Source organism: Cucumis melo, chromosome 4 (assembly GCF_025177605.1).
Source record: "Cucumis melo cultivar AY chromosome 4, USDA_Cmelo_AY_1.0, whole genome shotgun sequence".
Taxonomy (NCBI): Eukaryota; Viridiplantae; Streptophyta; class Magnoliopsida; order Cucurbitales; family Cucurbitaceae; genus Cucumis; species Cucumis melo.
This window is the reverse complement of record NC_066860.1, coordinates 32,760,247-32,784,341: the sequence shown is the minus strand read 5'-3', so window position 1 is coordinate 32,784,341 and position 24,095 is coordinate 32,760,247. Positions and strand designations below refer to the sequence as shown.

Genomic DNA, 24,095 nt, shown 5'->3' with positions numbered 1-24,095 from the left:
TAAGACGTGTTGGTACTTAGAACATTCCAGCACCCACCATAAAAGCTGTACCCCAGACCTTTCTAGTACCTTCCAGTTTTCTCCTTCCTCATGATCTCTCCCTTTAAAACCCTGATTTCAACTTCCAAAATTCCTCAATCTTAGTTTTCAGCCTTCTGCAGCAACAACCCATCATCATTATCATCGTCATCTGAGAAACCATGAAGCCAATCGACGAGAAGAAGGACAAAGTTACGATTCGAGCCGTTACCCGAGACGAGGAAGGGAAGAAACATATCGAAAAAGCTGAAATCGAATCTCACAACATTGACACCATCAAATACATTGAGAAGAAGCTCATCGACAAGGGAGTTCAGCGCCTCGAACGCCATCCGGTTCACGGCCACACTGGAATCGCGCAGCCGCCTCCCAAATCCGGCCGTGGTGGTAAGTTCACTTGGGAAGGACCTGGCGATGCGATTGAGAATGAGCTCTCGCCTGCTCCGCCTGCCATTGATGAGAAGGATCCGAACTACGTGGATGAAGTGAAGGAGGAAGAGGAGGAGGTGGCCGGATTGGTGGTCGGAGAAGTGGAGGTTCCAGCGGCGGCGCCGGAGGGAGTTTCGAGAGTAGAGGTGGATCCTCAGCTTCAATTGCAATGAAATTGAGGAGCTGTGTTTGATGATTGAGTACTTTTGGGTCTTTGTTTCTTCTTTTTTCTTTGTTGTGTGAGAGATTTTAGAAAACAAACTTCACAAACTTCATGGATGGATTAAATGTTGTTATCAATAAATAAATATAAGATGGAAATTGTTCTTCTAAATGTATAATTAAGTGGATGGTTGGTGTAGTGTTAGTATCAAACTCTACGTTTTATAAATCAAAATCAATTGTGATGGTAACTATTTTAAATTACGTGAAAATACGAATTCAATTAGATTTAATTCTGTTAATTTTAACTAAAAGTCTGTCCCCATTTTTAGAATAGATGTATTTGGTTTAAATTTTTGAAATGTATACATCTTTTAGTCATCAATTTCCTAGATTAAAATTGTTATTTATTGTTGTTTAATAAAATATAAAAACAAAACAAAATAATCATTCCTTTTATCTAGGTCTTTTCAAATATAATGATTAAAATATTTTCAATATATATAGTAAAATTAAATAAAAAAAATTATAGATTTATGAAATTTTATAATATTTACAAATATTTTCTAACAATTTTATTCTTAAATAATTAATTACTTATTATCTTTTACACTCACATCTATACACATAACTAACTTATAGTTATTTAAGAGAATGACATAACAATTCTACCTCTAAATTTATATTTAATGGTAAGATTTGAGAAAAGGTTCTGTATATTCCACCGTAGTAGAAATAACTCTTTCCAACTCTTTTTCCCCACAACTTTTTTCAACTTAAAATTTGTTGGATTTATTGATTAAAAAGATTTAGATTTCAATCTTGTTTTGATTCTTAAAAGATTAGATTTTGTAAATCGTTATATTTTAGTTTTCACGTTAAAATTTTAAGAACAGCTTTCTTTGTTATCTGTTGTTAGGATTCATTCCAAATGAAAACGTAATTCTTACATTTGAATGACTACAAAGTCTATTTTCTATATGAACTGTTTTTATTTTAATTCACACACCATGGATATTAACCTTACACGTTAGTTCTGTTCTTTTTTTACTATATTCAAATTCTTCTAAGCTTTGAGGAAGAAGAAAATGACAACATTAACTTTTTGTTTTATTTGATTCAAGTATGGTAAGCATAAAATATTTATTGAATAAATTAATAAATTTTTTTACTATATATTAATTTAATTAATATGACAATCGAGAGTTTAGTCATTAAAATATATAAATTATCTAATCGTTTTATCTAAGAGTTAATGGAATCTTAGATATCGTGTAAGTTTGTTTTTAAATTTAGAGACTAAAACATATGTGTTACAAAACAAAATACAAAGTTTATGAACCAACGTAGAATTTAAACCAAAAGTTTATTATATATTTAAAATTTCATCCACCTACAATATTTATTAAATTTAAAATTAAAACTCGTTAGAACAAAATCGAAAGTTTATAAACCTATTCAAACAAAAACAAAAATTCATAACATAGTTTGTTTAATCTGAAATCTCAGTAAAAGAAAAGGGATAAATATTAAACGATGTTGATAATCGAAGTTAGAGATGTTTAATTCATAGTTAGTAGGTTTGAATCCTCCCTTCCTCCATCGCCCATTTTTGAAGGGTTGTAAGCCCATAATCCTATTAATTACCAATTCAAATGGCCTCACAATCAATTAGGACAAACCACTTGTTGTTACATGAGAGATTATAGCATAATTTCTTTTGATCCAAAAATCTCTCTCTTCAATTTTATTTCCTTTAAATTCCTCTCCTTCCCCACGCTCTCACCATCAAACCTTTCTTCTTCAATTGTGTACTCTGCTTCTGCCATACTTGCAGAAGCAGACCAACCCCTTTTTTTCTTTTTTTTTTCTTTTCCCCTAATTTCTGCTCCAATTTCCAACCACACACTTCAAACGCACGGAAATGGAGCAGCTCTCCACATCGGCGCTTTTCCCCGGAGCATTCCCAACAGCCGGAGATGGCATTCCGGCTCTGCTCCTTTTTGTTTGGGACGTCGTTAGAGCACCATTAATAGCTCCTCTTCTTAGAGTTATAATGGTGATCTGCTCTGCATTGTCGATAATGCAGTTCGTAGAGAGGATTTATATGGGTGTCGTGATCGTTGCAGTGAAACTGCTTCGTCGAACACCTGAAAAACGATATAAATGGGAACCCATTAAAGATGATAGCGAGCTCGGAAACTCTGTTTACCCTATGGTTCTTATTCAAATCCCCATGTTTAATGAAAAAGAGGTAACTCTGTTTTTCTCCCCTGTTTGAATCCTCTGTTTTCTTGATCTCTCATATTGACATGGTCAACTAATCTTTCATTCCATCTTTAGGTCTATCAAATGTCAATCAGAGCTGCTTGTGGGCTTTCTTGGCCGTCCGATCGAATGGTTATTCAAGTATTAGATGATTCAACAATCCCAGCAATCAAGGTACAGAGTTTTCCTTTGTTTGTTTGTTTGTTTTTAATTCTTAGAATGAACATAGGAAAAAAAATGGTTGAATCTCAGAATATGGTGGAGCTGGAATGCAAGAAATGGGCAAGCAAAGGAATCAACATAAAGTATGAAGTAAGAGATAATCGTACAGGATACAAAGCAGGAGCTTTGAAAGAAGGGATGAAGCGAAGCTATGCAAAAGATTGTGATTATGTTGTAATTTTTGATGCTGACTTTCAACCTGAATCTGATTTTCTTCATCGATCTATTCCTTTTCTCGTCCATAATCCTCAACTTGCCCTGATTCAAGCTCGATGGATATTTGGTAACACTTTTCTCTCTTTGCGTCCAATTCCATGTTTGATGATATTGTTAATTTTGGTGTAGGTTATAATTTTATTGGTTCAACTAGAAATAGAAACTTTGGTAGAAACTAGCAAGGGGCATCCTCTGCTTTCCCATTTTAGAATGGTTGGGTTGGTAGGTAATGGGTCCCATCTAACCGTTTACTACTATTCGGGTCTTTCTCATTTTCAAATGCTCGTTGGTGGACGAGAGAAATTGCAACACTTATTCAAGTTAGATAAATGTCGAGTAAAATGATATACTCTCCAATAATTTCTAATAAAATTGGTATTAAGAGAGGCATGTTTTATAAATTTATAAGTAAAGAAAAATGTTTGGAATTGGATTTTAAAGACAATGATTTAAAGATTTAACGGTTGTGGATAAAGATTTGAAAGAAAAATTCCATTGTTAATTTCACTTCCTTTTGTACAAATTACATTCCATCACGTGAAATGCACGTGATTTAAGGTCATTTATCCTCTACTTCACACACCGCCATCCAATCTCTCCGACCAAAACAACGGTAGAAATTACTTTCGGTTTGGTCGGAAGAGCTGTGCTACCGGCAACAAAGGTACTGACTTTGAGGATCATGCCGGCCGACGAATTTCCGGCTATGCTTTTGCAGTGAACTCTGATGAGTGTATGATGACGAGACTTCAAGAAATGTCGTTGGACTACCATTTCACGGTCGAGCAAGAAGTTGGCTCCTCCACCCATGCCTTCTTCGGCTTCAATGGTTTGTACAAACTATCTCTTTCTCCCATCTGAATAGCTCGGTATTTCTCATTCTAAAATTGTTGCTCGATATTTGGTCGACACTAGGCACGGCAGGAGTCTGGAGAATTGCCGCAATCAATGAGGCCGGAGGATGGAAGGACCGAACCACGGTGGAGGACATGGATTTGGCCGTGCGAGCCAGTCTCAAGGGCTGGAAATTCCTGTACCTCGGCGACCTTCAGGTAACCTTCTAACTTCTAACAATTTTTAGAATGTTCAAACTCGAACATTAATGTTTGCTGTTCTATTCTCATATCTAATGGAACTATTTTATACCTCAAGGTTAAAAATGAATTGCCAAGCACTTTCAAGGCCTTTCGTTTCCAGCAGCACAGATGGTCTTGTGGCCCTGCAAACCTTTTCAGGAAAATGGTCTTGGAGATAGCAAAAAATAAGGTATCCCCAAATGTGTCGATGTTGCTCGAGTTTCGCTTTGTGGATCAATATATTGAAACAGGCTGAATATGGGCATTTCTTATTGCAGAAAGTGACGTTGTGGAAGAAGGTGTATGTGATTTATAGCTTCTTCTTCGTTAGAAAGATCATAGCCCACATCAACAACTTTCTTTTCTTCTGTATTGCTTTGCCGGCAACTGTTGTGGTGCCTGAAGTCGCAATTCCAAGATGGGGAGGTGTATATATTCCTACCGCAACTACAATTATTAATGCGATCGGGACTCCAAAGTACATTTCTTCTCGAACTTCAATGGATCTCCACATTCACAAGTTTGATTGTTTTGGAATGCCATTCCAAAATCCTAAACTTAACTGGGTTGTTGTTTCAGGTCATTCCACCTGACGATTTTCTGGATCATGTTTGAAAATGTAATGTCATTGCACAGAGCCAAAGCCACCCTCATCGGCTTACTAGAGGGTAGTCGAGCAAACGAATGGGTTGTCACTGAGAAGTTAGGAGATATTCTCAAGGGGAAAACAGCTTCAAAAGCAACCAAAAAACCAATGTTCAGAATTGGTGAGAGGTACTTTTCGCCCTCTTCTCTAATGACTACAAATAGCAAAATATTATTACGACTCCAACATCTCCTTTATCACTCCATCTTCTACAACTATTGTCTTCTTAAAGAAAATGATTATATTGTCATCTAACTTGAGCTTTGCTTTCATGTGTCAACAGAATTCATATAACTGAACTTGGGGTTGGAGCCTATCTTTTCTTTTGTGGATGCTATAATATGCTCTATGGGGAGAACTATTTCTTCGTTTTCCTTCTTGTCCAGGCAATTTCATTTTTCATCGTCGGATTTGGGTATGTTGGTACCATTGTACCCAGCTAGGTATCTAAACCATGATGTAGATTTTAGTCCTTGTTTTAGCAAAGTTTTCCTGGAAGCTCTCTTGGTCAACAAAAGCAAACGTGGAAGCAAAAAGGCTGAAAGGAAGCTAGCTTGTGAATATAGAAGAAAAAGAAAGGAACAGAGATTGCAAAAGATGTAGATTAGACTATGGATGCTTGACTCCGGGTGGAGCTGAAATTTTCCTTTTCTTTTTTGGCTCTACTTGTACTTGTTAAGCGTTTCATTTTCTTCCTAGTTGTTTGACAAGAATGAAACCTTCATCTCTTCACTGACCAATTCTTCCCACCAATGTATGCACGGGTTCAAACTTTTGACCCAATTTTGACAACTATGAATACAAGTACGCTTAGTTGCAAATTCAGTAGTGTCTCATAGCTCAGTGCTAACTGAACCCAAAAAGTCACAATCAAAGGATAAAATATCAACAACTTCGAAGAGCATCAATAAGTTAAGGAATTTGATGAATAAAAGCATTTTGAAATTTGGAGATGAAACTAAAAGATGATATAAACTTCCCTGACGCAATTGAAAGTTGCTAATTCAATATGAAAACCTAAAACTAGGTTCTCTCTCGTTGCTAAGTCCTAACTGAACCCAATAAGACAAAGGATTAAATAGTGATTTGCTTAAAATATTTGAAACTTTGGAGATGAAATTAAAAGATGCTATAAACTTAACCGAGGCAATGATATATTTAGTCAAAGGAAAACGGCAGAGGAAGTCACGTCAGAAGTGCGTTCTCTGAGGCATTTGGTCGAACACATTACAGGCGCCCCAAATTAATCATTCTTTCTCATTACAAAACATGGAAGCATAAAACCCAAATAAGAAAAAGGAGAAACCAATGTAAATTCAGAACCATGAAGATGAACGAACTCAGAAATTTATTCTAAAATATGTATTGGATCTCATTTATTCGCCAAAACTGAAACTGCTACCCTATTAGTGAGCCAACAAACAAACAAGAAGGAAAATGATAGAGACCAACAGAAAAACGAAAGGAACCTCCTTATCTTATTCTTATCTCATCTCATTCAAAGAGCTTTGAGGATGTCCTCGGCACTACTGAAGGTAAACGCACCTCCTTCCTCCAAATTCAAGATCTTCACAACTCCATCCTCAGCAAGAAGCGCATAACGTCTCGACCTAACACCCAGTCCAACAGGCTTGTCGCTCAAATCCAGCTCGCACCCAATAGCCCTAGTGAAATCCCCATTCCCATCAGACAGCAACAGAACCTCATCCTTGATATTAAGGTTATCCTTCCACGCCTTCATCACAAAGGCATCATTGACTGAAATACAAGCGATAGTATCAACTCCTTTGGCCTTAAGCTCAGCCGATTTCTCGACGAAACCGGGAAGGTGCTTCTGAGAGCAAGTGGGGGTGAAAGCACCAGGTACAGCGAAGAAGACGGCTTTCTTTCCCTTGGTGAGGTCGGAAACAGTGGTGGTTTGGAGCTCGCCGGCGGGGTCTAAGTAGGAAAATGTGGAGTCGGGAAGCTTGTCGCCGACGGAAATGGTGGCGGAGATGGTGGATTTGGAGGTGGGAAAGGAGGAAAATCGGAGGGGTTTGGGGGAGATGCGGCGGAGGGAATTGAAGGGAAGGGAAGAGAAAGAGAGGGCGGTGGGTCTGGCGGAGGGAAAGAGAGAAGTAGTAGCAAAAGAAGAAGAAGAGGAGAAGGAAAGAGAGAGCCTTGAAATGGAGAAAGAGGCCGCCATTGTTGAGGAGAGGAGAGGAGAGAGATGAGCTTCGAGTGGTTTTGATTTTGGTAAGTTAAAAAGAAGACAACACTTTTCAGGCGGAAACTACAATACAACAATGAAATATCACAATAAAATAGGGGTCGCCCCCCACCCATTTTTTTTAGACCTTCTTCTTTACCTATTATTATTATTATTATTATTATTATTATTATTATTACTTATTTGTTTTAGTTAACTTTAGCTCAGTGATGTGGAGGTTATAATTCTAATCATTTATCTATATGAAACTTGATATTTACACATGTATACACGTTTAATGATACTTTTTATAATAATTGGAATGTTTTTTCTTTAAAATTGGACTTTCAAATTAGGAGTAGTGTTCAAAAAACCAAAAGTGATTCACTAATTCAATTCAAAAATTTAGCATAAAATTGATCTTGATTTGTAAGTATAAAACCAAAAAGTATAGGCTTATATCAATTTCTTTTATTGAAAAAATCAACCAAAGCTGCATTGAACCCAAGTATGTGTGTATGTTTTCTTACAAAAGAAACTCTAAGATTAGGTTTCTTTTAGTTTTTGTTTTTAACTATTATGGTGAGTATGTATTTGATGTTTAGGAAAAAAAATGTGTATATTTTCTATTTGGAAAAGTGAAAATAAAAATAAAAATAAAAATAGAGAAGAAAAAAGAAGTGCTTAAAACGGAGAACCAAATCGGATTAAAATCGATTATTTATTAGAGATTAATTTAGGTCCCTTCCTTCCTTATAAAACCAATTGGTTTGACCGTTCTTGATTGACCCCAGGACTAATAAGATCGAACCAACTTTCACTCATAGTTCAAGTTATCGTACCTCTACACACACACACATATATATTTACCTTTTACCTTTTTTTTTTTTCTTAATCTATTTAAACCTAGTTTAAAACATTCCCAACTAAAGTTAGAATACGAATGCTTCTACTCGTCACGCACTAGCTTCTCCTAAGAATGATACTTTACGGAAGAAAAATATAAAGAAGCATAAAACACAAACAATACTGAACCTTTTTGGTTATGAACTATTCACTTTAATTCTTAAAAGGAGCTTTTGTTTATTTTACTTTGTACTTTCAAAAAGTTTGTTTAGTTTCCAGTTTCCATCATCTAAAAGTGATCGTTTTAATTACTATTTGACAAAATTTTAACAAATTCAGAGAATTATGCTATCATTGTAATCAAAAGGAATTAAGAAAAAAATGAATAATGGACTAAAATGAAAAATGTGAAGATTAAATTGAACAAAAAAAAAATAAAAAAATTGCAAGAGATCAAAAGTAGCCAAAACCTAAAGATATAAGAGAGTGATTAAACAATTTTTTGTTATAAAAATTGACTTTTAATCTTCTATGATATAACTATTTTGTTTTTTCAAATTTAGAGTAAATAATCACATTAAATAATAATAAATCTCAACAATGGCGTAGTAGATGGAGAAGACTAATCACATGAGAAAGAGCCTATAACTCGCAATGAATATTATGTCCACACAAAAGTTGAACCAACAACCTATATTTGATCATTCTTTTTAATTTATTTTTGAAAGAAAACAAGCAAACAACAAAAAGACGACTACAAATTTCCCAGAAACTCCATCTCCGGAGCAACAATTGAAGAAAGCAAGAGGGAAATCGTAGGCCCAAGAAGATGAAGACAGACGAGAGAGCGTGGTTAGCCAAATTGTGAGACACCCGATTATAACATCTAAGGCAATAACTAAACCCAACAATATTTAGTCAAAAGCATCTTCTAAACGTTCTTCAAATTTTAGAGACAAAACATACAAATATATTCGGTTAGTCAAAATTGACCCAAACGCTTAAACCAATTAAAAATTTGTAGAATATCCAACAGGTGAATCATTGTTAATTGAAGAAGAAATGGCACTGCAAAGGTATGAACATGACCACCGATACCATGTTACGAACCATTCCGGTAATGTTCCTAGTCTTCAAAAGCCCCCTATCTTCCAAACAACGCCTAAGAAAATTGACGAGATAAAACTACCCAACTTCTATCAACAAAGTTACACAAGTTAACCAAGACCAAGAGCCAATGATTATTTCATCTTCTTCATCTTTCATTTCCAATGTCAACCCAAAAATAAAAGGAAAAAAAAAACTGGACAGGAGAGAAGGCAATAATAATAAAGATAACTCCAAGCTCCAGCTAAGTAACATTAAACAATATTCTACTGGATCTAAAAAAATTCTACAGCACACGCAATGTCGAAGACAAGCCATTCACAAGTAACTAGAGCTTATGATAATAATAAGATTTGAAATCACACCTGAATATTTAGAAAATGAACCTCAAAAGGATCGGGGTAGAAAATTCACAACCATCCAGTATCGTGATTCTGATCTGATATACTGGTCAGGTTGAGCTGATCCATGCACCATATTCCTCCTAAAACAATAACCCGATCACTTGTCGGCTGTGTGCTTGGCTTTTGTGTGGGATTGTAATGCAGTTTCTGAGCCAAATGTCCTTCAATAAAGTTTATTGCCACGATTAAATTGAAGTTGTTAACAATCTTAATTCTCTCCATACAGTTAAGGAAATAGGCAGCATGAGTTACCTGTTGCAAGTTTTGCAAGGGAATGCGGCATTTGCTGATTTGGGAGTCTGCTGTTTAGTTTTGTCATTAGCAGCAGGCATTTTCCCGGCCTTCTTTGAAGGATGAGGAGTATCTACATGAGCAACGCCTTTCTTGCCATCTGTCACAAAATTATATATAATATAAAAAGAAATTAAATTCAAAATCTAAAATCCAAAACCCCATCTTAGCAATTTGTTTTAGAGTTCGAGAATTTGAAGTCCACCCCCAAACCTGCTAATGAATAACAAGAATGAAACAACATGAATTCCAACCAAAAAATACTAATATGATAAGAATCACAGGTCAACTTCACATCTACAGTAGCAATATAAAGGGGCAATAGAGAAGAAACAAACCAGTCTTCTGAGGAGTGACGAGTTTTGCCTTCTTATCAGGAGCAGGCGTTTTATTAGCAGAATCTAAAGGCCTCTTCTTGCTTGCTTCAGCCTTCAATGGTTTCAATAATTATTTGATTAAGAAAATAGCAAATAAAGCAAAAGAATATCTAGCTTAACCCAATCGATTGACTTCATTTCTCACCATTAAAATTTGGTTTCTTACCCAAAAGTAATAATAAAAATGAGAGAAAGATGGCAGCCTCATACCTTTTTAGGTGTCTGCTCGTCCTCTTCCAAACTGTCATCCGAGTCCTCATCAGAGTCTTCGCTATCGACTCCAGAAGACTCATTTTCGTCATCATTGGTATCATCTTCTTCACCTCCATTTTCATTCTAAAGAAAATCACGACGTTGACAAAGAAAGTTGAAATTCAATGGCCATATTGGTAGAGTAAATACTATGGTACAGAATTTCCTCATATGACTCAGATCAATGCTAATGAAGTAGCTCAGAACGAACAATGCTCCAGTGATTATATTTATGACCATTGTAATATTGAAAGATGTCAAATTATCATACTTGAAATGAGGTGAAAAGTTATAAATGGGAAGGTTTAAATTGATTAACTTAGGAAAGTAAATTGATAATATTATTATTTGGGTTTCTAATTGATGCAACCCCTAACTATAGAATCATAAAATAACATTGTTTAAGAATAGCCAAATTCTTCTGATCAAGATTTTAAAATTTCTCGTCATGGAAGGCATGGAGCTCAACTGTGCATAGTGCCTAGAACCAGTGAACTGTCTTGGAGGTATGATTTTTGCCTCCACGTAAAGGAATATCCAATTTGTGGAAAGAGAGGACTCGGGTAGTAGGAAGTCTTTTTTAATAAGTTAGCTATACTATTATTATTTTGTAGAAAGAGAGGACCCATGCAGCAAGTTTTTCTAAATAAGTTGCACTATTATTATGGACTGGGTGTGAAGGAATCATTGACCGGTAATAGTAATATGCCTATTCTGCCAAAATGCTGTTGATTTTAGAACGTTATATTGCCACGAACAAAGAAAATGAGGAGAGCTAAATTAATTAAGTTTATCCGTTCCTGGTCATGAATCTTTTTTCAAAAATAAATTTTCATACTTAGAAGTAGAATGTAAAAGGGCATCTAAGAGTACCTCATCATCTGTGCTCTCCTCATCCTCGTCATCATCTTCATCAGAACTGTCTTCATTCTTCTTACTGTCAATATTTGAATTAGAGGCAACTTTGTTTGGTTCTACAATCTGCACTTTTTTCTTGGTTCCGGAAGTATCAGGCTTTGCATCTTTCTTAGGCTCTGGCTCTGGCTTTCCTGCACCAAAGTATAATAGCTTATGTTACTAAGTTTATTTCAATGACAAATGTACAAGGAAGTCTAGAGAGTAAACATCACCATTGTCAGTGACAGCTAGAGGAAAATCCTCTTCAGAATCAGTATCTGAAATTGAAAAATAGCAATCAAGAACACTTAATCATTGGTTTAAAAGAAATAAAAAAGGAAGTACTAATGACAGCAAGTTGAGAAACAACTTACAAGTAGATTCCTCCGTGGCAATGGAAAAAACTCAAACTAGTCAAGAAAACAACATAGGAAATGCAAATCAAACAATTAAACAAAATAGTATGAAAAATAAGTTTAAAAAATAAAACTAAAATGATTTAGGCCCTGCTCGACAACAATTTCATCTTTATAATTTTGTTTTTAAAATTTATGCTTGTTTCCTCCTAATTTCTCAATTAGGGTTTAAGGTTTTCACGTTTCTTAAAGAAAAACTTGAGGTCCTCCTGCTTCCTATTCAAAATCTAAAAAGAAAAACAAGTGTTTGAAAATTGGTTTTTTTTTAAAAAAAAATAAATTATAAAACTTGAATAGGTATTTGAAAACACCAGTTGAAACTTGGAAGGGATAACCATACATTAAATTTTATGTGTAGAAGTAATATTTATAAGCTTAATTTTCAAAAATCAAAAACCAAAAACCAAAATCGAGAAGGGCCTTAAGAATTCAGATAAAGGATATTCTTCTGGAAGGAGAGATGTATATCCTGTAAAGTGCACGCTTCCATTTTTCCAATTATGAGATAGCTCAAATTCTTTGTCAAACACCAGGTCAAAAGACACTTGTGGGAATTTCTCCGAGGATAGTGTCCCAAGAACAAGTTTTTGATTGCCAACCTTGACATATAGGAAAACCTGTTCACTTCCTTTGCTCTTGGACTCTCCAAGACAGGCCTGTGGAGAATATATAACTCAACTATTGCCCTACAGATTTCTTAGGAACAGATCAACAAACTAGCATAAATGATACCTGCGACAGATGCAGTATCTTCTCCTCTCCGGGACTCACCAAGAGAGGTTCTCCAACTTTAACCTCAGCACCTGCAAAACATAACAATAACACTAATTTGAGGAGAAACATAGAACCACAACATAATTGAACGTATACTAATGTGCTTCAATTAGGTTAGTCGACATGTAAGAGAACCAAGTCATAATTCCAACATATAAAACAAGTCTTGGTTTCCAGCAGAAAATGTTTTCTTGATCTCTCATCTCCAACAAGATAGTTATTAACAACAAACAATTAAGAACAATTTGGAAAGTTCGAAACATCAGGCAATAAAAGGTTTTCTCAAACTATTAGTTCAGAACACACACGCGCACACATGATAAGATTAAGTAGAACCGTGAATTAGTCAAAATAAGAGAGATGAGCAAAACGGCTGCACATAAGCAATCCTAAACACAGAACCCATATAAATTAACTATGCACGTCAAAATTCAAACAACCCAAGTTCAAGATCATGTATCTGTAAAAGAAGCGACTCTACAATTGTTCAAGTACTTTTTCCACTCAATACCGTAACATTCAAATTCACGCCAGATACACAAAAAATTCAACTGGGACGAACTTAATAGAACACAATATCAGTTAAAAACCGACTTTGCTCCTATATTTCACTTAGCAACGAAATGCAAAGACGGCATTAACAATTATATGAAAGCAAAAGCCCACTGCATGAACAGGTAACCTAAACCCAGAAACTTCTAAGAAGAAGATGAAAAAACCTACCCGATGCTTAAGCTAACGCACTGTTCTACTGTTTCTCTACCGTATGAATACCTAAAGAGGCGCCAATGACGAAGCAGCATAAATATTGAAGAAAGAGGGGGGGAGGGGAAAGGGAAGAGAGAAAGTTACCCCAAAACTCCATTGGTGAAGAGCAGAGATCAGTGGGAAGTCGAAGGTTTAGGGTTTTTGCTTTTTTTTTTTTTTTTTTCTTTTGTTATCTCAACGAAGACGAAGGATTAAATTCGCAAATGGCAAAAGTTGGTGATGTGATTAAGAGAATTGCGAGTTTATGTCTTTATGAAATGAAATGGGGAAGAAGCGGAGATGGAGTTTTGTAGACGATCAAGTGTGGCGCGTAACACCGCAATTTCTCCACACCCTTTGTTAATTATGAATAAATTCTCAAAATATGATTTTGTTGCTAATATTATTGTGTATAATACATCTAATTTTTTTTTAAATATAACTAAATAAACTAAAATATTTAAGAAATTTTGATGTAAAGATTAGTAAATGAGAGTTTTGACAGGAAAAGGAGCAACGAATTAGTAATTTTTTAGACTAACCTAAGTCCTAACCATTTGCATTTCCTCCTTTTTTTTTCTTTTACCCACAAAGAAAAATTATAAACAATTTATTCAAAAGAGTTTTACTTGCCACGTGGCAGACGTTTATTGAGCAATTATTTGGACTGCAGGAAAAATTGGCTGTCGAGGCAGGCAGCACCTAAATATTGTCGTTTTGGAAAAGCCAGCCAAGGCAGAAAGGTTCTCGTTCCCGCCCGGTGTAGAGATTTACAATAGCAGTTCAACCAGCGCCCGCGGATATAGGAGTAGGAAAGAACTGAGACTCGGGGCTCGAGTTAAAGCAGCAGCCAAAGTTGAAATTAGACAATCCCGAGAAGACATTACCCTCGTTTTTGCGGCAACTCATCACTATACTAGAGGGAAATCAAGTGAGAAATTCCCAGAAAGTCATCAAGAATCGAGTTTTTGAGGATTATGGATCTGGGTTTTCTTTTTCAAGCTTCAATTCCCTCTTGGGAAGCTGTAAGTGTTTGATTCTGTTCCTGTGAATCGGTATTTGTTATAAGTGTAATTTATATATCAATGTGTTTGAGATTCTCCTGCTGTTTGTTGCTGGGCCATCAGGTGGCTATCCTCTTCATCTTCTTCTTTTACTTGGCCATTGCTGGATCTGTTCTACCTGGCAGAGTTATTCCTGGAGTGATTTTGTCAGACCGTACTAGGCTTCAATATCGCTGCAATGGTTTTGTTCTCTCATACGTAATTGCAGTTTGTTAAGTTCTATGCTACTGAGATTATAATTTCTTTGCAAATGAGTATTGAAATTTGGTTATCTCTTCCTCTCTGGGGTTTTTTCTGCTCCTGTAGGTCTACTGTCTCTTCTGGTGCTCGTTGCCCTTCTTGGGGTTGGTGTTAAGATGAATTACATTTCTCCCACTGTAAGTGTTCACTGCTTCTCATTACGTATTTGATCATTCTACATACGTGGTTCCGTAGACCTTTATTTCATGGTAATTTGTACTGATTTTCCTTCCCTTCTGTTGGTAATTGTTATTATTAGAAGCTTATAATATAACGTATATGTAGGCTATTTCAGATAGAGGACTGGAGCTGCTATCTGCAACCTTCTGGTTTAGTGTCCTGGTACGTGAAACTTTAAGTTGAATATCTGAACTACATTTGCGATAGAGCTGAACATCGTCTCCTTTGGCATATTATTGACATCACTTTCTGACATTTTTCTGCAATGGACTTCTGCATATCAACATCATTGTTGACTTTTCATGCTTACCTTTTTCCTTTTGAGTTGAATGGTGGTGATAGAGAACGATTATTATTGATAACAGAGAGGTAAAAACCCCGGGAGATTTTGAGAGTTCCTGTTTTTGGAACCATAACTTAGGCCAACCAAAAAGATGCCGCTCTAATCCAAAGCTTTGTATTTCTATACTTCCTCAATTCTGATAATTAGTCAGGAGTATATCATAACCATCACATGTCCCTCAATACAAAATCCTCACAAGTTCTATTTTTTTAGAAAAAGAAATTATACATCATTTCTCGCTTCTCTCATTCTCTTTCTATGATCACATTAATTGCCAGGGGCCTACTGACAGAAAATAACTATTATGTGCCTCAACGCACATAAAATAGTCACTAGGCAGTTCGTGTTAGAATATGTTTGTTAGTTTCTTACGGTATCCAACTTTAATTCTGAAAGGGTCTTTTATATTTTTCTATGTTAAAAGAGGATTTCAAGGAGATTTTTCCTACTTGTAAGTTTGTAACTTTGAAGGTTTGTTATTTGGAAGATTTCCTACAATGTCCATCAATAAGCTTGTTTGTGTAGCTACAAATCGTGAACCATCATACAAGAATTTGATGATTATTTGATTTCGATCACTAAAACATAATACCATTATTGCGATTCTCATGCTAAGAGGTTATTCATAATAACATGTTTTTTCACTGTTCATCAAGTTTGGCCTCTTAATCTTTTGGCCTTCTATTATCAATTACTAGTTTAACTCCGTTCTTAACCTTCTCCTTAATGTCTCACTTTCAGGCAACATTTTTACTATGTGTTGCTGGCTACAGCTCAAGTAGTCAAAGTGCTTCTCTAAAGCCTCATATCACAGGAAATTTTATTCATGATTGGTACTTACGCAATTTTGGTTCCTTTTTTCTTCCGTATATGTATTAGTGTCATCAATTCTCATTTTGTGGTGTGTTTGTTTGGCTGAGATGTTTAGATCAAGTTAAGGAATTGGACACATGATGTTAAGAAATCGATTTCTTTCATATAAATGATTTGACTTCTCTACTCATTAAAATTGTCACATCTCATTACAGATGTAAAAAAATGATTGATTTTGTGGGTTTTTTTATTGTCACCCTTTGAGAAAGAGTTGGTGACAAATGTGAGTTTACTAGCTATTGTACATATTGCATAACATATACGAACAGCAAATCTTTCTTACTATTGAGGAATATGTTAAATGAAAGGCTACAACTAAATTCCGAGGCATACTGTGTATGACTTTAGGACTTTCAGTTTGTTTCTTAGCTGAATGCCTATTAGCTTTACGTGGTCATATATCATGGAGCTTTCCAGTTTTATCGTTTGCTGTAAAACAGATTTTTAGTTTTTGACTTTAGCGTAATAACAGGATCTTTAGACAAGACAATTCGGGAGGCCATGTTGCTAGGTTAGGGAGTTGGCTAGATTTATTGTCTCACTCTGGTTGTTTGTTATTAGGCCTTTTCATAGTTATTGATCTTTGTTTGATTTTATTTGATTAGAGCCCTTTTTACGTAGTCTATTCTAAGGCTCCCTAGTTGGACACGTGTCTTTGTATGTTGCGCTTGCAATTCTTTCATCTCAGTAAAAGTTTGTTTTATTCCCAAAAAAAGAAAAAGTTTATTTAACAGAAAATAAAAATTATTGTGAATGAAATGGTTATCAAATTGTGAGAAAACACGCATTCTAAAACAAAGATTCAAATAGTTATCAATTGGCCTAATTTTTTTGTTTGTTGAATTATTGAAGTCTGATTTGACCACTTGTCTAAATGTCAGCCTTCATGTTGCTTAACAGGTGGTTTGGTATACAGTTGAATCCCCACTTTTTGGGCATTGACCTCAAGTATGTTACTTGTTTTGAACTCTGTCATCCGCCATGTAATAATGCTATTAGTTTAATCACCACTTCCCATACGATGATGCCCAAGACCGCTTACCTTTATTGGTTTTCGGTCCTCTGGTGCAATCCTCTTATTATCTTTACTAATAGGTGGATCTTTTTACATGATTTCTTATCATTACTAATTAATATAAGATATGTTGATCCACATCAAAATGGTGGTGTTATTACATAAATTGACAAAAATCTTGAATTTTCTCGTAGATTTTTCTTTGTGAGAGCTGGAATGATGGGTTGGCTACTTATTAATCTATCAGTTCTTGCTAGAAGTGTTTTGAACGCCACCATGAGCCAGTCGATGATCCTCTACCAGACATTTTGTGCGGTAACTGATACTCCAAAGAATTCATTCATTTTTTGTTATATTTGGATGACACCAAATAATAGAATATTTGTTAATTCAGATATATGTCCTGGACTACTTCGTTCACGAGGAGTACATGACCTCCACGTAAGTACATTTTCAGACCATTCTTTCCTATTGTAATGCTTCTGGAGAATGTTCCTTTCTAATTTAAGAGCAAGTAGAGCTAATATGGGTGAGTTTCATGCTTGATTGTCACCTATCACTGACTCTTGATAGTCACGTATCGTTGGCTCTTGATTGTATAAGAGCCGAAGTTCTTGAACACAAATAAGACGCCAATGGCAAGTAATGGACAAACCCTCACCAATCCCTTGGGCACCAGGGAAACAAAAAAGTGAATGGCATCCATAAAAATTTCCTAGTGTTCTACGGACTGAAGTATGTTCCCACACTAGGCTAGTGTTCTCGGTCATGTTTAAATCTCTGAATCTTTGTCCATATAAGCCAATTTCTCGTACCTTACGTAGCCTAATGGGTTACTTGGAGACAGTCGTGAGTCTAGTTCTGCTCTTCACCAACAAGCTAATCAAAGAGTGAAATATATTATATCAAAAACATGTTATTTCAAAAGACTAGTTTCTGTTAAGCAGTAAATTATACCTCTTCTTGAATGTTGGAAGTAGTTTCTGTTCGATTTTGTGCCTCATGAATTCGTAAGCTGCACATGAATCATGCTCATTATATATTTTAAGCATGGAACAATCCATCATACTTTGTGATTTGTGCATTCAGACGGAATTTTAGTGGATGATTTATCTTTTGTAGATGGGACATAATTGCTGAGAGATTAGGATTCATGTTGGTATTTGGAGATCTTGTTTGGATTTCTTTTACCTTTAGCATTCAGGTAAGTAATGAAGTAGTTTTCTTCTTCCATCATTTCATGTTGAAATCCAAGTTACCCATCAATGCTTAAGATTTAAGACCTCACCCTTATGATTTTGGATTGTCTTGCACATTTGACTACCATAAACTCTGAAACATTGTCTTCATTTTTTCAACTTATCTTTTAGAGCGTAATGCAGCTATGTTTCCCTTTCTATATGCTTGCTAAACCATATGCACATTGGTAAGCATAGTGATTTATTTACCTATTTGTATTCTGGAAAATTGTCCAGTGATGTACCTAAGCTTTGAAAGACATGGCTTCTATAAAAGAGATTCTGTAAAAGGTTGTTTGTGTTGCTCTTGTTATAGGGTTGGTGGCTTTTGACAAACAAGGCGGAGCTAACAACAGCTGCTACCATTGCTAATTGCTTAATTTTTTTAATTGGGTAGCTACCATTACTCGACTTATAATTGACACTTTCTCCACTCGGCTAAAAGGTTTGCTGAATGTGAGTTTTTTTGTGTACTAATTTGGGCAGATATCTTGTGTTTAGAGGATCTAACAAGCAAAAACACATGTTTAAAAAGAACAACAAAGCGCTTATATGGGGTAAGCCTCCGAAAGTTGTTGGAGGAAAGTTGCTTGCTTCTGGTTATTGGTAAGATTATCATCTATTTAGTTTACTTGTTACCTTGAGCATAACATCCATTCAGTTGAAACTTTAATTTCTCTACAAATGCTTCTTTTGAAAATCAAAAGAATACAAAGAAATCATTAGGATGATCACCAAATGCATAAATCTCACAAAGACTGAATAAGAAAGAGGAACAAGAAACAGGAATGTTACCAAAATCTTGTAATTTTTCAATCTTCAAATATGAGCCTCGTTGAGATCTTATTGGGTATTGTTTGGACATGGTTTCCTAATACTTGTTCTTGAGTAGGGGAATTGCTCGCCACTGTAATTACCTTGGAGACTTGTTGCTTGCACTTTCTTTCAGCTTGCCATGTGGGATAAGGTAATTCTTTGGTACCTCTGTCTTTGTAGCCAAGGAAAAATAAAAACCAAACCCATGAAGAGAAATCTCCCTTCTTTTTTGCAGCTCCCCAATTCCATACTTTTATCCCATGTATCTTCTCATTCTGCTAATATGGAGAGAGAGACGAGATGAAGCTCGTTGTGCTGAGAAATACAAAGACATTTGGGCGGAGTACACCAAACTCGTCCCTTGGAGAATATTGCCTTATGTTTATTAGCATCAAGATATCGTTACGTGCGCGAAATGTGAACACTCGTCGCTGAGATGTTAGTCTTCTTGTCTGGTACCTCTCTTCTTCTCCAAGACACAATTTTCATATGTTTTTCCATGTTCATGGATTCTCTGTCTGTTTAGTTATTTATTGTCTTCTCATTTTGTGTCAACTGGGCCAACCAACACTTTTTTTTTCTACAATTCCTAGAAAATTTTGAGGAAATAATTATTAATATAAATATGCTCTTCTTTTATTTCTTCTTTTCTTCCCTTTATCTGTTGACTGTCTTAGTTGTGTTAAAAATTAATAGAATCCACTATCACATAACATCAAACGTGAACATATCTTTCATCTTAGCATTAGTAAGGTATATTCTCAATCAAAAAGTAAACGATTTGAATACTTAAAATGACAGATTCGATAATTTAAGAAGTATTGTATTTGTTTAGAGTAACAAGTTTAGGACTACATATCGATATTTTCAAGATTTCAAATATTGAGTACATGTTATGGCAAACGAGTATGTAAACAATTATCAATTGAAAATGAAAGTGAAATATTTCAAAGTTACTATATTTAATTTGTTGATCTAGTAAATTTGATGATACACTTTTGATAGCAAGTGATAAGCAGAGGTCTACTTGAAATGTTCAAATAAATGCAAAATAATGTTTTTTTTCTGAAGGAAAAAAGAAAAGATATCATAATTATTAGGAATTGCATTTCAAGGAATTTATTCCTTCAAAGAAAAATTATGAGTGGAAATTTAAATCAATGACAGGGATTCTCTGTCTTCCAAAAAGTAAAAGGCTGCATTGATTCCTTCCTTGAAATGCTTCCAACTTCCATCCATCCATCCATCACTTTTCTTTTTTCTTTTTTCTTTTTTCCTTTTGTTCTTTTTATTATATTGAAAATTCATTTTACACAATTGAATAAATAAAATGAATGTAATAGTGTTTTTTAAATAAATGAACAAAATTAATGCCTAATTATGCAGATTTTAAATTTGAAGTTAACCCCACTAGATGAGGATACTATAATAATATAACCATATATATATATACCAATGGTATCTTATGCACAATATTGTAATGCAACGCAATGTATATTAAACATACTTCTAATTTTATATGAAATTCAAAGAATATTGAATTCACTTTTGTATCCAATTAATAGATTACGAATCATATTACATCAATTTCATATAAAAATGATTTATTCTTAATAAGACAATCTCTTTGATTATAGTATGTTCATTGGGCTTTCTTTTTTCTCTCTTTCAAATACAAGTCAATACCAAAAACTCCTTTTAAGAAAATCGAGTATATTTTAAATCGTTTGATCTGATTGGTGTCACTTTTTTTATAATAGGTATTATTCACGTGGCTAATACAAATGCTTTAAACCAACCAACATACGTGCACAATAAACTCTGACCTAGCTACAGTTTGACATAATATCAAATAACACTAAACTCGACGTCGTAACTTGCTTTATTATTATTATTTTGCATATTCCACTCATATCCTCTAACTTTATTGAAAATACAAAATATGAATATTTTATTTACCTCTAATAAAATGGCTATGTGCATAAAACTCTAAATATATTTGAATTTTTTAAGTTGACTTTTCGATCAAGTGTGGAAAAACGAAAGAATAAAAAATGCCCCAATTGAATCACTAAACGAAAGTTGTAAGCAAACAAGCAAAAAATTGGACATCCTTATATTACAAAAAAAAAAGATAAAAAAAAAAGTACTCGAGGTCTCCAACTTAATAACTCGATTGTACGCTAAAAACACTGAAATTCAATTTTATAGTCCAAGTATTGACTTATTAACTTTACAAACAAATTAACTCAACGAGTTTCTTTCAAATAACAATAATATTAAAAAAAATATATATTTTTTAAATATAACAAAATATCACGATACTAACGTTTAAAATAAAATAATATAAATTTGACTTCGAAGTTTCTTATAAAAATCGTTAAGTAGTTTGAGGAAGGTAGTTTGTGGGTCCCACGAATCCATTTGGTAATAGATGACATTATTTTAAAGGGATTTAAAGCAAGCGGCGTTACTTCTTCTTCTTCTTCTTCTTCTTCTTCTTTTTCGTTTGTAGGACACAGGGAGGTCTTTATAATTTTCCGTGTCCTATCTTATCCAAATTACATGGCCACATCTCTACAAAAAAAATATCATGTGAATCAAATCATATTTAATGCCTGTCAGGAAAAGAAACATTATAATATCACTATACTATTTTATAAGTATACAAAAACTCTAAGTGCTATCTAAATAGATTTAATATTGTTTATATAATTATAAATATTTCCACCGGTTCTTTTTTAATTTAAAGTTATTTTTCGATTTTTTTAACTCTAAATATATAACGAATTTTAAGGTTAGATGTTGATTTTTTTTTTCTTATTATAAAATATAAGACTAAGTATTTAATAAGTTTTTATTGACATGAACATCATTTTTAAATCATTGTTTTTCTTAAAGTTAGCAAATTTGTCTTTTTAAATCACTCTCGCGGAATTGGTTTGATATAAATAGATAATATATATATATATATATATATATATATATATATATATATATATATATATATATATATATATATTTTGCACCAATTTCGTACCGTATGTATTAATTTATAAATTATTGAATCCATCAAAATGTACTTTTTTTTTCAACGGTAAGAAAAGTATTTAATTGAAAGATCAAAACTACAACACTTAGATTTAATGTTTAAAATTTAAATTGATAAAATTAAAAGTTTATTCAAATACTATTTTGATTTTTATACTTTGAAAGTGATTCAAATTTATTTACATTGCATATCCTTTACATGAATATCGTATTGCATTTAGTCCTATTAAAAAAAATCGTGTAATTAAATTTAATATTTTAGGAAAAAACCAAAACTAAAGTTTGACATTTAAAAGTTAATTGAATTTCCATAAATCTGATTATAACCCAAAAAATTTAGGTCCAAGTTGATATAAGTTAAAAAAATCCATTAAGAAAAGGTGATATCTTCCTATCTATTCATGCTTTTGAAGTTTATAAATGTAATTGAAAGAATAGAAAGTAAAAATGAAAAAGGTATATCATATGTGTAATGAAATTAAGGCTAATAACATTCTTGTCTCAAAACATTTATAAAAGTAACTTGCTCCATTTAAAATTGATAGTGACTAAGTTATAATATTTCTTGCATAAATAAATAATAATTTAATTGATTTGAATCTATAAATAAAATTTTATTATATTTATAAATATTTTCAACTCTTCTATCATTCAAACTAATTTCACTCTATATTACATCGAAATATTTTCAAATATATCAAAATAAACTAGAAAATTTATAAAAATTAAAATTTTATTAAAAATATTATTAATAAAATATGAAAATTTACTGTATTTTATAAATATTTTAAATGATTTTAACATTTCCAATAATTTTACTACTACATCATCATCGTAAAAATTCTATAGGATTAAAGAAATATATATATATATATATAAGACAATAAACTGATTTAATCAATTTTTATAAACCATAATAAGTTATTATGTAATTAAAGTTAGGAACATTTAATTTTGATAAATTTTGAAATTCAAGAATGGAGTGATTATAATATAAAATAATATAGAAACTAGATTATTAGAAACTAGATTATTAGAAACTGATACTAATAAGCTAAATTGTTACATTGATAAGTTTTGATTAAAAAGTAAAAAGACCAATTCATCATCTAATTCACCAATAAACAAATAACTAAAGAGATTTATTAACTTGTTATTTGTACTCACATTTTTCGTATGAAAAAAACCTTATTCACCACCTCATTGACCTTAATTTTCACCGTCACTCTTCCATAATAATTATCAAACACAAGCCTTAAATGGTACATAAAAGTGTTTTTTTAACCTAATTTAACTACCCAGGTGGATTTTGGCAGATAAGACAAAGAGGTCTGGCCAATGCAACGAGAGGGTCGAAAAATTAAAGGCGGCCATCGCAGTGTCTTTTGCTATCTAATTACACGTGGCCATCATGAACAAGAGAAGCACGCAGTTTGTGGTGATCTGTAGGGTCAAGTTATCAGATCTTCAAGAAGGGAGGAATTAAATTAAAATAGATTAAAAGAAGGATAAATTAGAAGATTCCCTCGGGGTCAAGACTAACGGAGGAGGTATTCACGGACGGAATGGCACCGTTAGCTGATGAAACGGGTTTGTTTTATTTGGCCGCCGTGTTCAACCAGGTTGCCGTTAAATACTACGGTTAACACGCTCTCCCCCCAATTACTCAAAAAGTTTAACATAATATTTTGGAAATTATTTTTTTTATTATTTTCAATGTAATAAATAAATAAAATATATCTACAAATATAACCAAAATTTTATAATATATGAACATATATATTAATAAATTCTAAAATTTTATCATATTTTGTACATATTTCAACAATTTTATCTTTTACAATAATATTATAAAATTTGATGTTATTTTTTTATATGTAAAAGATTAAAAATTATAGAAAAACAAAAATGATTATCA

At 33.5% G+C, this 24,095-nt stretch overlaps 5 protein-coding genes and 1 long non-coding RNA gene across 7 annotated transcripts; 3 read left to right on the top strand and 3 right to left on the bottom strand.

The window, feature by feature from the left end:
- On the top strand, positions 1-802 carry LOC103486565 (uncharacterized). Its single transcript, XM_008444568.3, has one exon. The coding sequence runs from the start codon at positions 201-203 to the stop codon at positions 639-641; it is 441 nt and encodes a 146-aa protein (XP_008442790.1). The 5' UTR covers positions 1-200; the 3' UTR covers positions 642-802.
- Positions 803-2,414: 1,612 nt separating this feature from the next.
- On the top strand, positions 2,415-5,883 carry LOC103486567 (glucomannan 4-beta-mannosyltransferase 9-like). The gene is made up of 9 exons (XM_008444570.3): positions 2,415-2,884; positions 2,974-3,072; positions 3,151-3,403; positions 4,055-4,165; positions 4,252-4,388; positions 4,489-4,602; positions 4,691-4,890; positions 4,992-5,186; positions 5,342-5,883. Exons 1-9 carry the CDS (start codon positions 2,555-2,557, stop codon positions 5,499-5,501), a joined length of 1,599 nt encoding a protein of 532 aa, XP_008442792.1. The 5' UTR covers positions 2,415-2,554; the 3' UTR covers positions 5,502-5,883.
- A 506-nt stretch (positions 5,884-6,389) lies between these two features.
- Positions 6,390-7,375, bottom strand: LOC103486566 (peroxiredoxin-2E-2, chloroplastic). Its single transcript, XM_008444569.3, has one exon. The coding sequence runs from the start codon at positions 7,241-7,243 to the stop codon at positions 6,557-6,559; it is 687 nt and encodes a 228-aa protein (XP_008442791.1). The 5' UTR covers positions 7,244-7,375; the 3' UTR covers positions 6,390-6,556.
- A 2,032-nt stretch (positions 7,376-9,407) lies between these two features.
- Positions 9,408-13,665, bottom strand: LOC103486568 (histone deacetylase HDT1). Its single transcript, XM_008444572.3, has 10 exons — positions 13,463-13,665; positions 12,569-12,639; positions 12,281-12,492; positions 11,795-11,808; positions 11,654-11,698; positions 11,397-11,572; positions 10,482-10,607; positions 10,233-10,323; positions 9,856-9,994; positions 9,408-9,764 (listed from the first exon to the last, which is right to left on the bottom strand). The coding sequence occupies exons 1-10, from the start codon at positions 13,473-13,475 to the stop codon at positions 9,701-9,703; spliced, it is 951 nt and encodes a 316-aa protein (XP_008442794.2). The 5' UTR covers positions 13,476-13,665; the 3' UTR covers positions 9,408-9,700.
- Positions 13,666-14,053: 388 nt separating this feature from the next.
- On the top strand, positions 14,054-19,765 carry LOC103486569 (delta(14)-sterol reductase). Of its 2 annotated transcripts, XM_051084140.1 has the most exons (13): positions 14,054-14,382; positions 14,485-14,602; positions 14,728-14,798; positions 14,947-15,003; positions 15,926-16,017; positions 16,958-17,005; positions 17,267-17,387; positions 17,467-17,513; positions 18,195-18,276; positions 18,627-18,703; positions 18,797-18,916; positions 19,203-19,277; positions 19,362-19,765. In XM_051084140.1, exons 1-13 carry the CDS (start codon positions 14,335-14,337, stop codon positions 19,513-19,515), a joined length of 1,110 nt encoding a protein of 369 aa, XP_050940097.1. In that variant the 5' UTR covers positions 14,054-14,334; the 3' UTR covers positions 19,516-19,765. The 2 variants fall into 2 exon arrangements, with proteins under 2 accessions (XP_050940097.1, XP_050940098.1); XM_051084141.1 differs by lacking the exon at positions 14,054-14,382 and having other exon boundaries at positions 14,482-14,619.
- Positions 17,201-19,254, bottom strand: LOC107990595 (uncharacterized). The gene is made up of 3 exons (XR_007820432.1): positions 19,106-19,254; positions 18,030-18,087; positions 17,201-17,951 (listed from the first exon to the last, which is right to left on the bottom strand). It is a non-coding gene; the product is annotated as an uncharacterized LOC107990595 (long non-coding RNA).
- Positions 19,766-24,095: the final 4,330 nt, after the last annotated feature.

What these genes read in the sequence shown, in the direction of transcription:
- LOC103486565 (XM_008444568.3), top strand. Translation starts at nt 201, where the DNA reads ATGAAGCCAATCGACGAGAAGAAGGACAAAGTTACGATTCGAGCCGTT.
- LOC103486567 (XM_008444570.3), top strand. Translation starts at nt 2,555, where the DNA reads ATGGAGCAGCTCTCCACATCGGCGCTTTTCCCCGGAGCATTCCCAACA. An exon ending in CAACAATCCCAGCAATCAAG is followed by an intron (nt 3,073 to 3,150) that starts GTACAGAGTTTT and finishes GTTGAATCTCAG; the next exon opens with AATATGGTGGAGCTGGAATG. An exon ending in TGTACCTCGGCGACCTTCAG is followed by an intron (nt 4,389 to 4,488) that starts GTAACCTTCTAA and finishes TTATACCTCAAG; the next exon opens with GTTAAAAATGAATTGCCAAG.
- LOC103486566 (XM_008444569.3), bottom strand. Translation starts at nt 7,243, where the DNA reads ATGGCGGCCTCTTTCTCCATTTCAAGGCTCTCTCTTTCCTTCTCCTCT.
- LOC103486568 (XM_008444572.3), bottom strand. An exon ending in TCTAGCTGTCACTGACAATG is followed by an intron (nt 11,573 to 11,653) that starts GTGATGTTTACT and finishes ACTTTGGTGCAG; the next exon opens with GAAAGCCAGAGCCAGAGCCT. An exon ending in CCTTGCAAAACTTGCAACAG is followed by an intron (nt 9,765 to 9,855) that starts GTAACTCATGCT and finishes ACTTTATTGAAG; the next exon opens with GACATTTGGCTCAGAAACTG.
- LOC103486569 (XM_051084140.1), top strand. Translation starts at nt 14,335, where the DNA reads ATGGATCTGGGTTTTCTTTTTCAAGCTTCAATTCCCTCTTGGGAAGCT. An exon ending in CCTTCTGGTTTAGTGTCCTG is followed by an intron (nt 15,004 to 15,925) that starts GTACGTGAAACT and finishes TCTCACTTTCAG; the next exon opens with GCAACATTTTTACTATGTGT. An exon ending in TTGCTTGCTTCTGGTTATTG is followed by an intron (nt 18,917 to 19,202) that starts GTAAGATTATCA and finishes GTTCTTGAGTAG; the next exon opens with GGGAATTGCTCGCCACTGTA.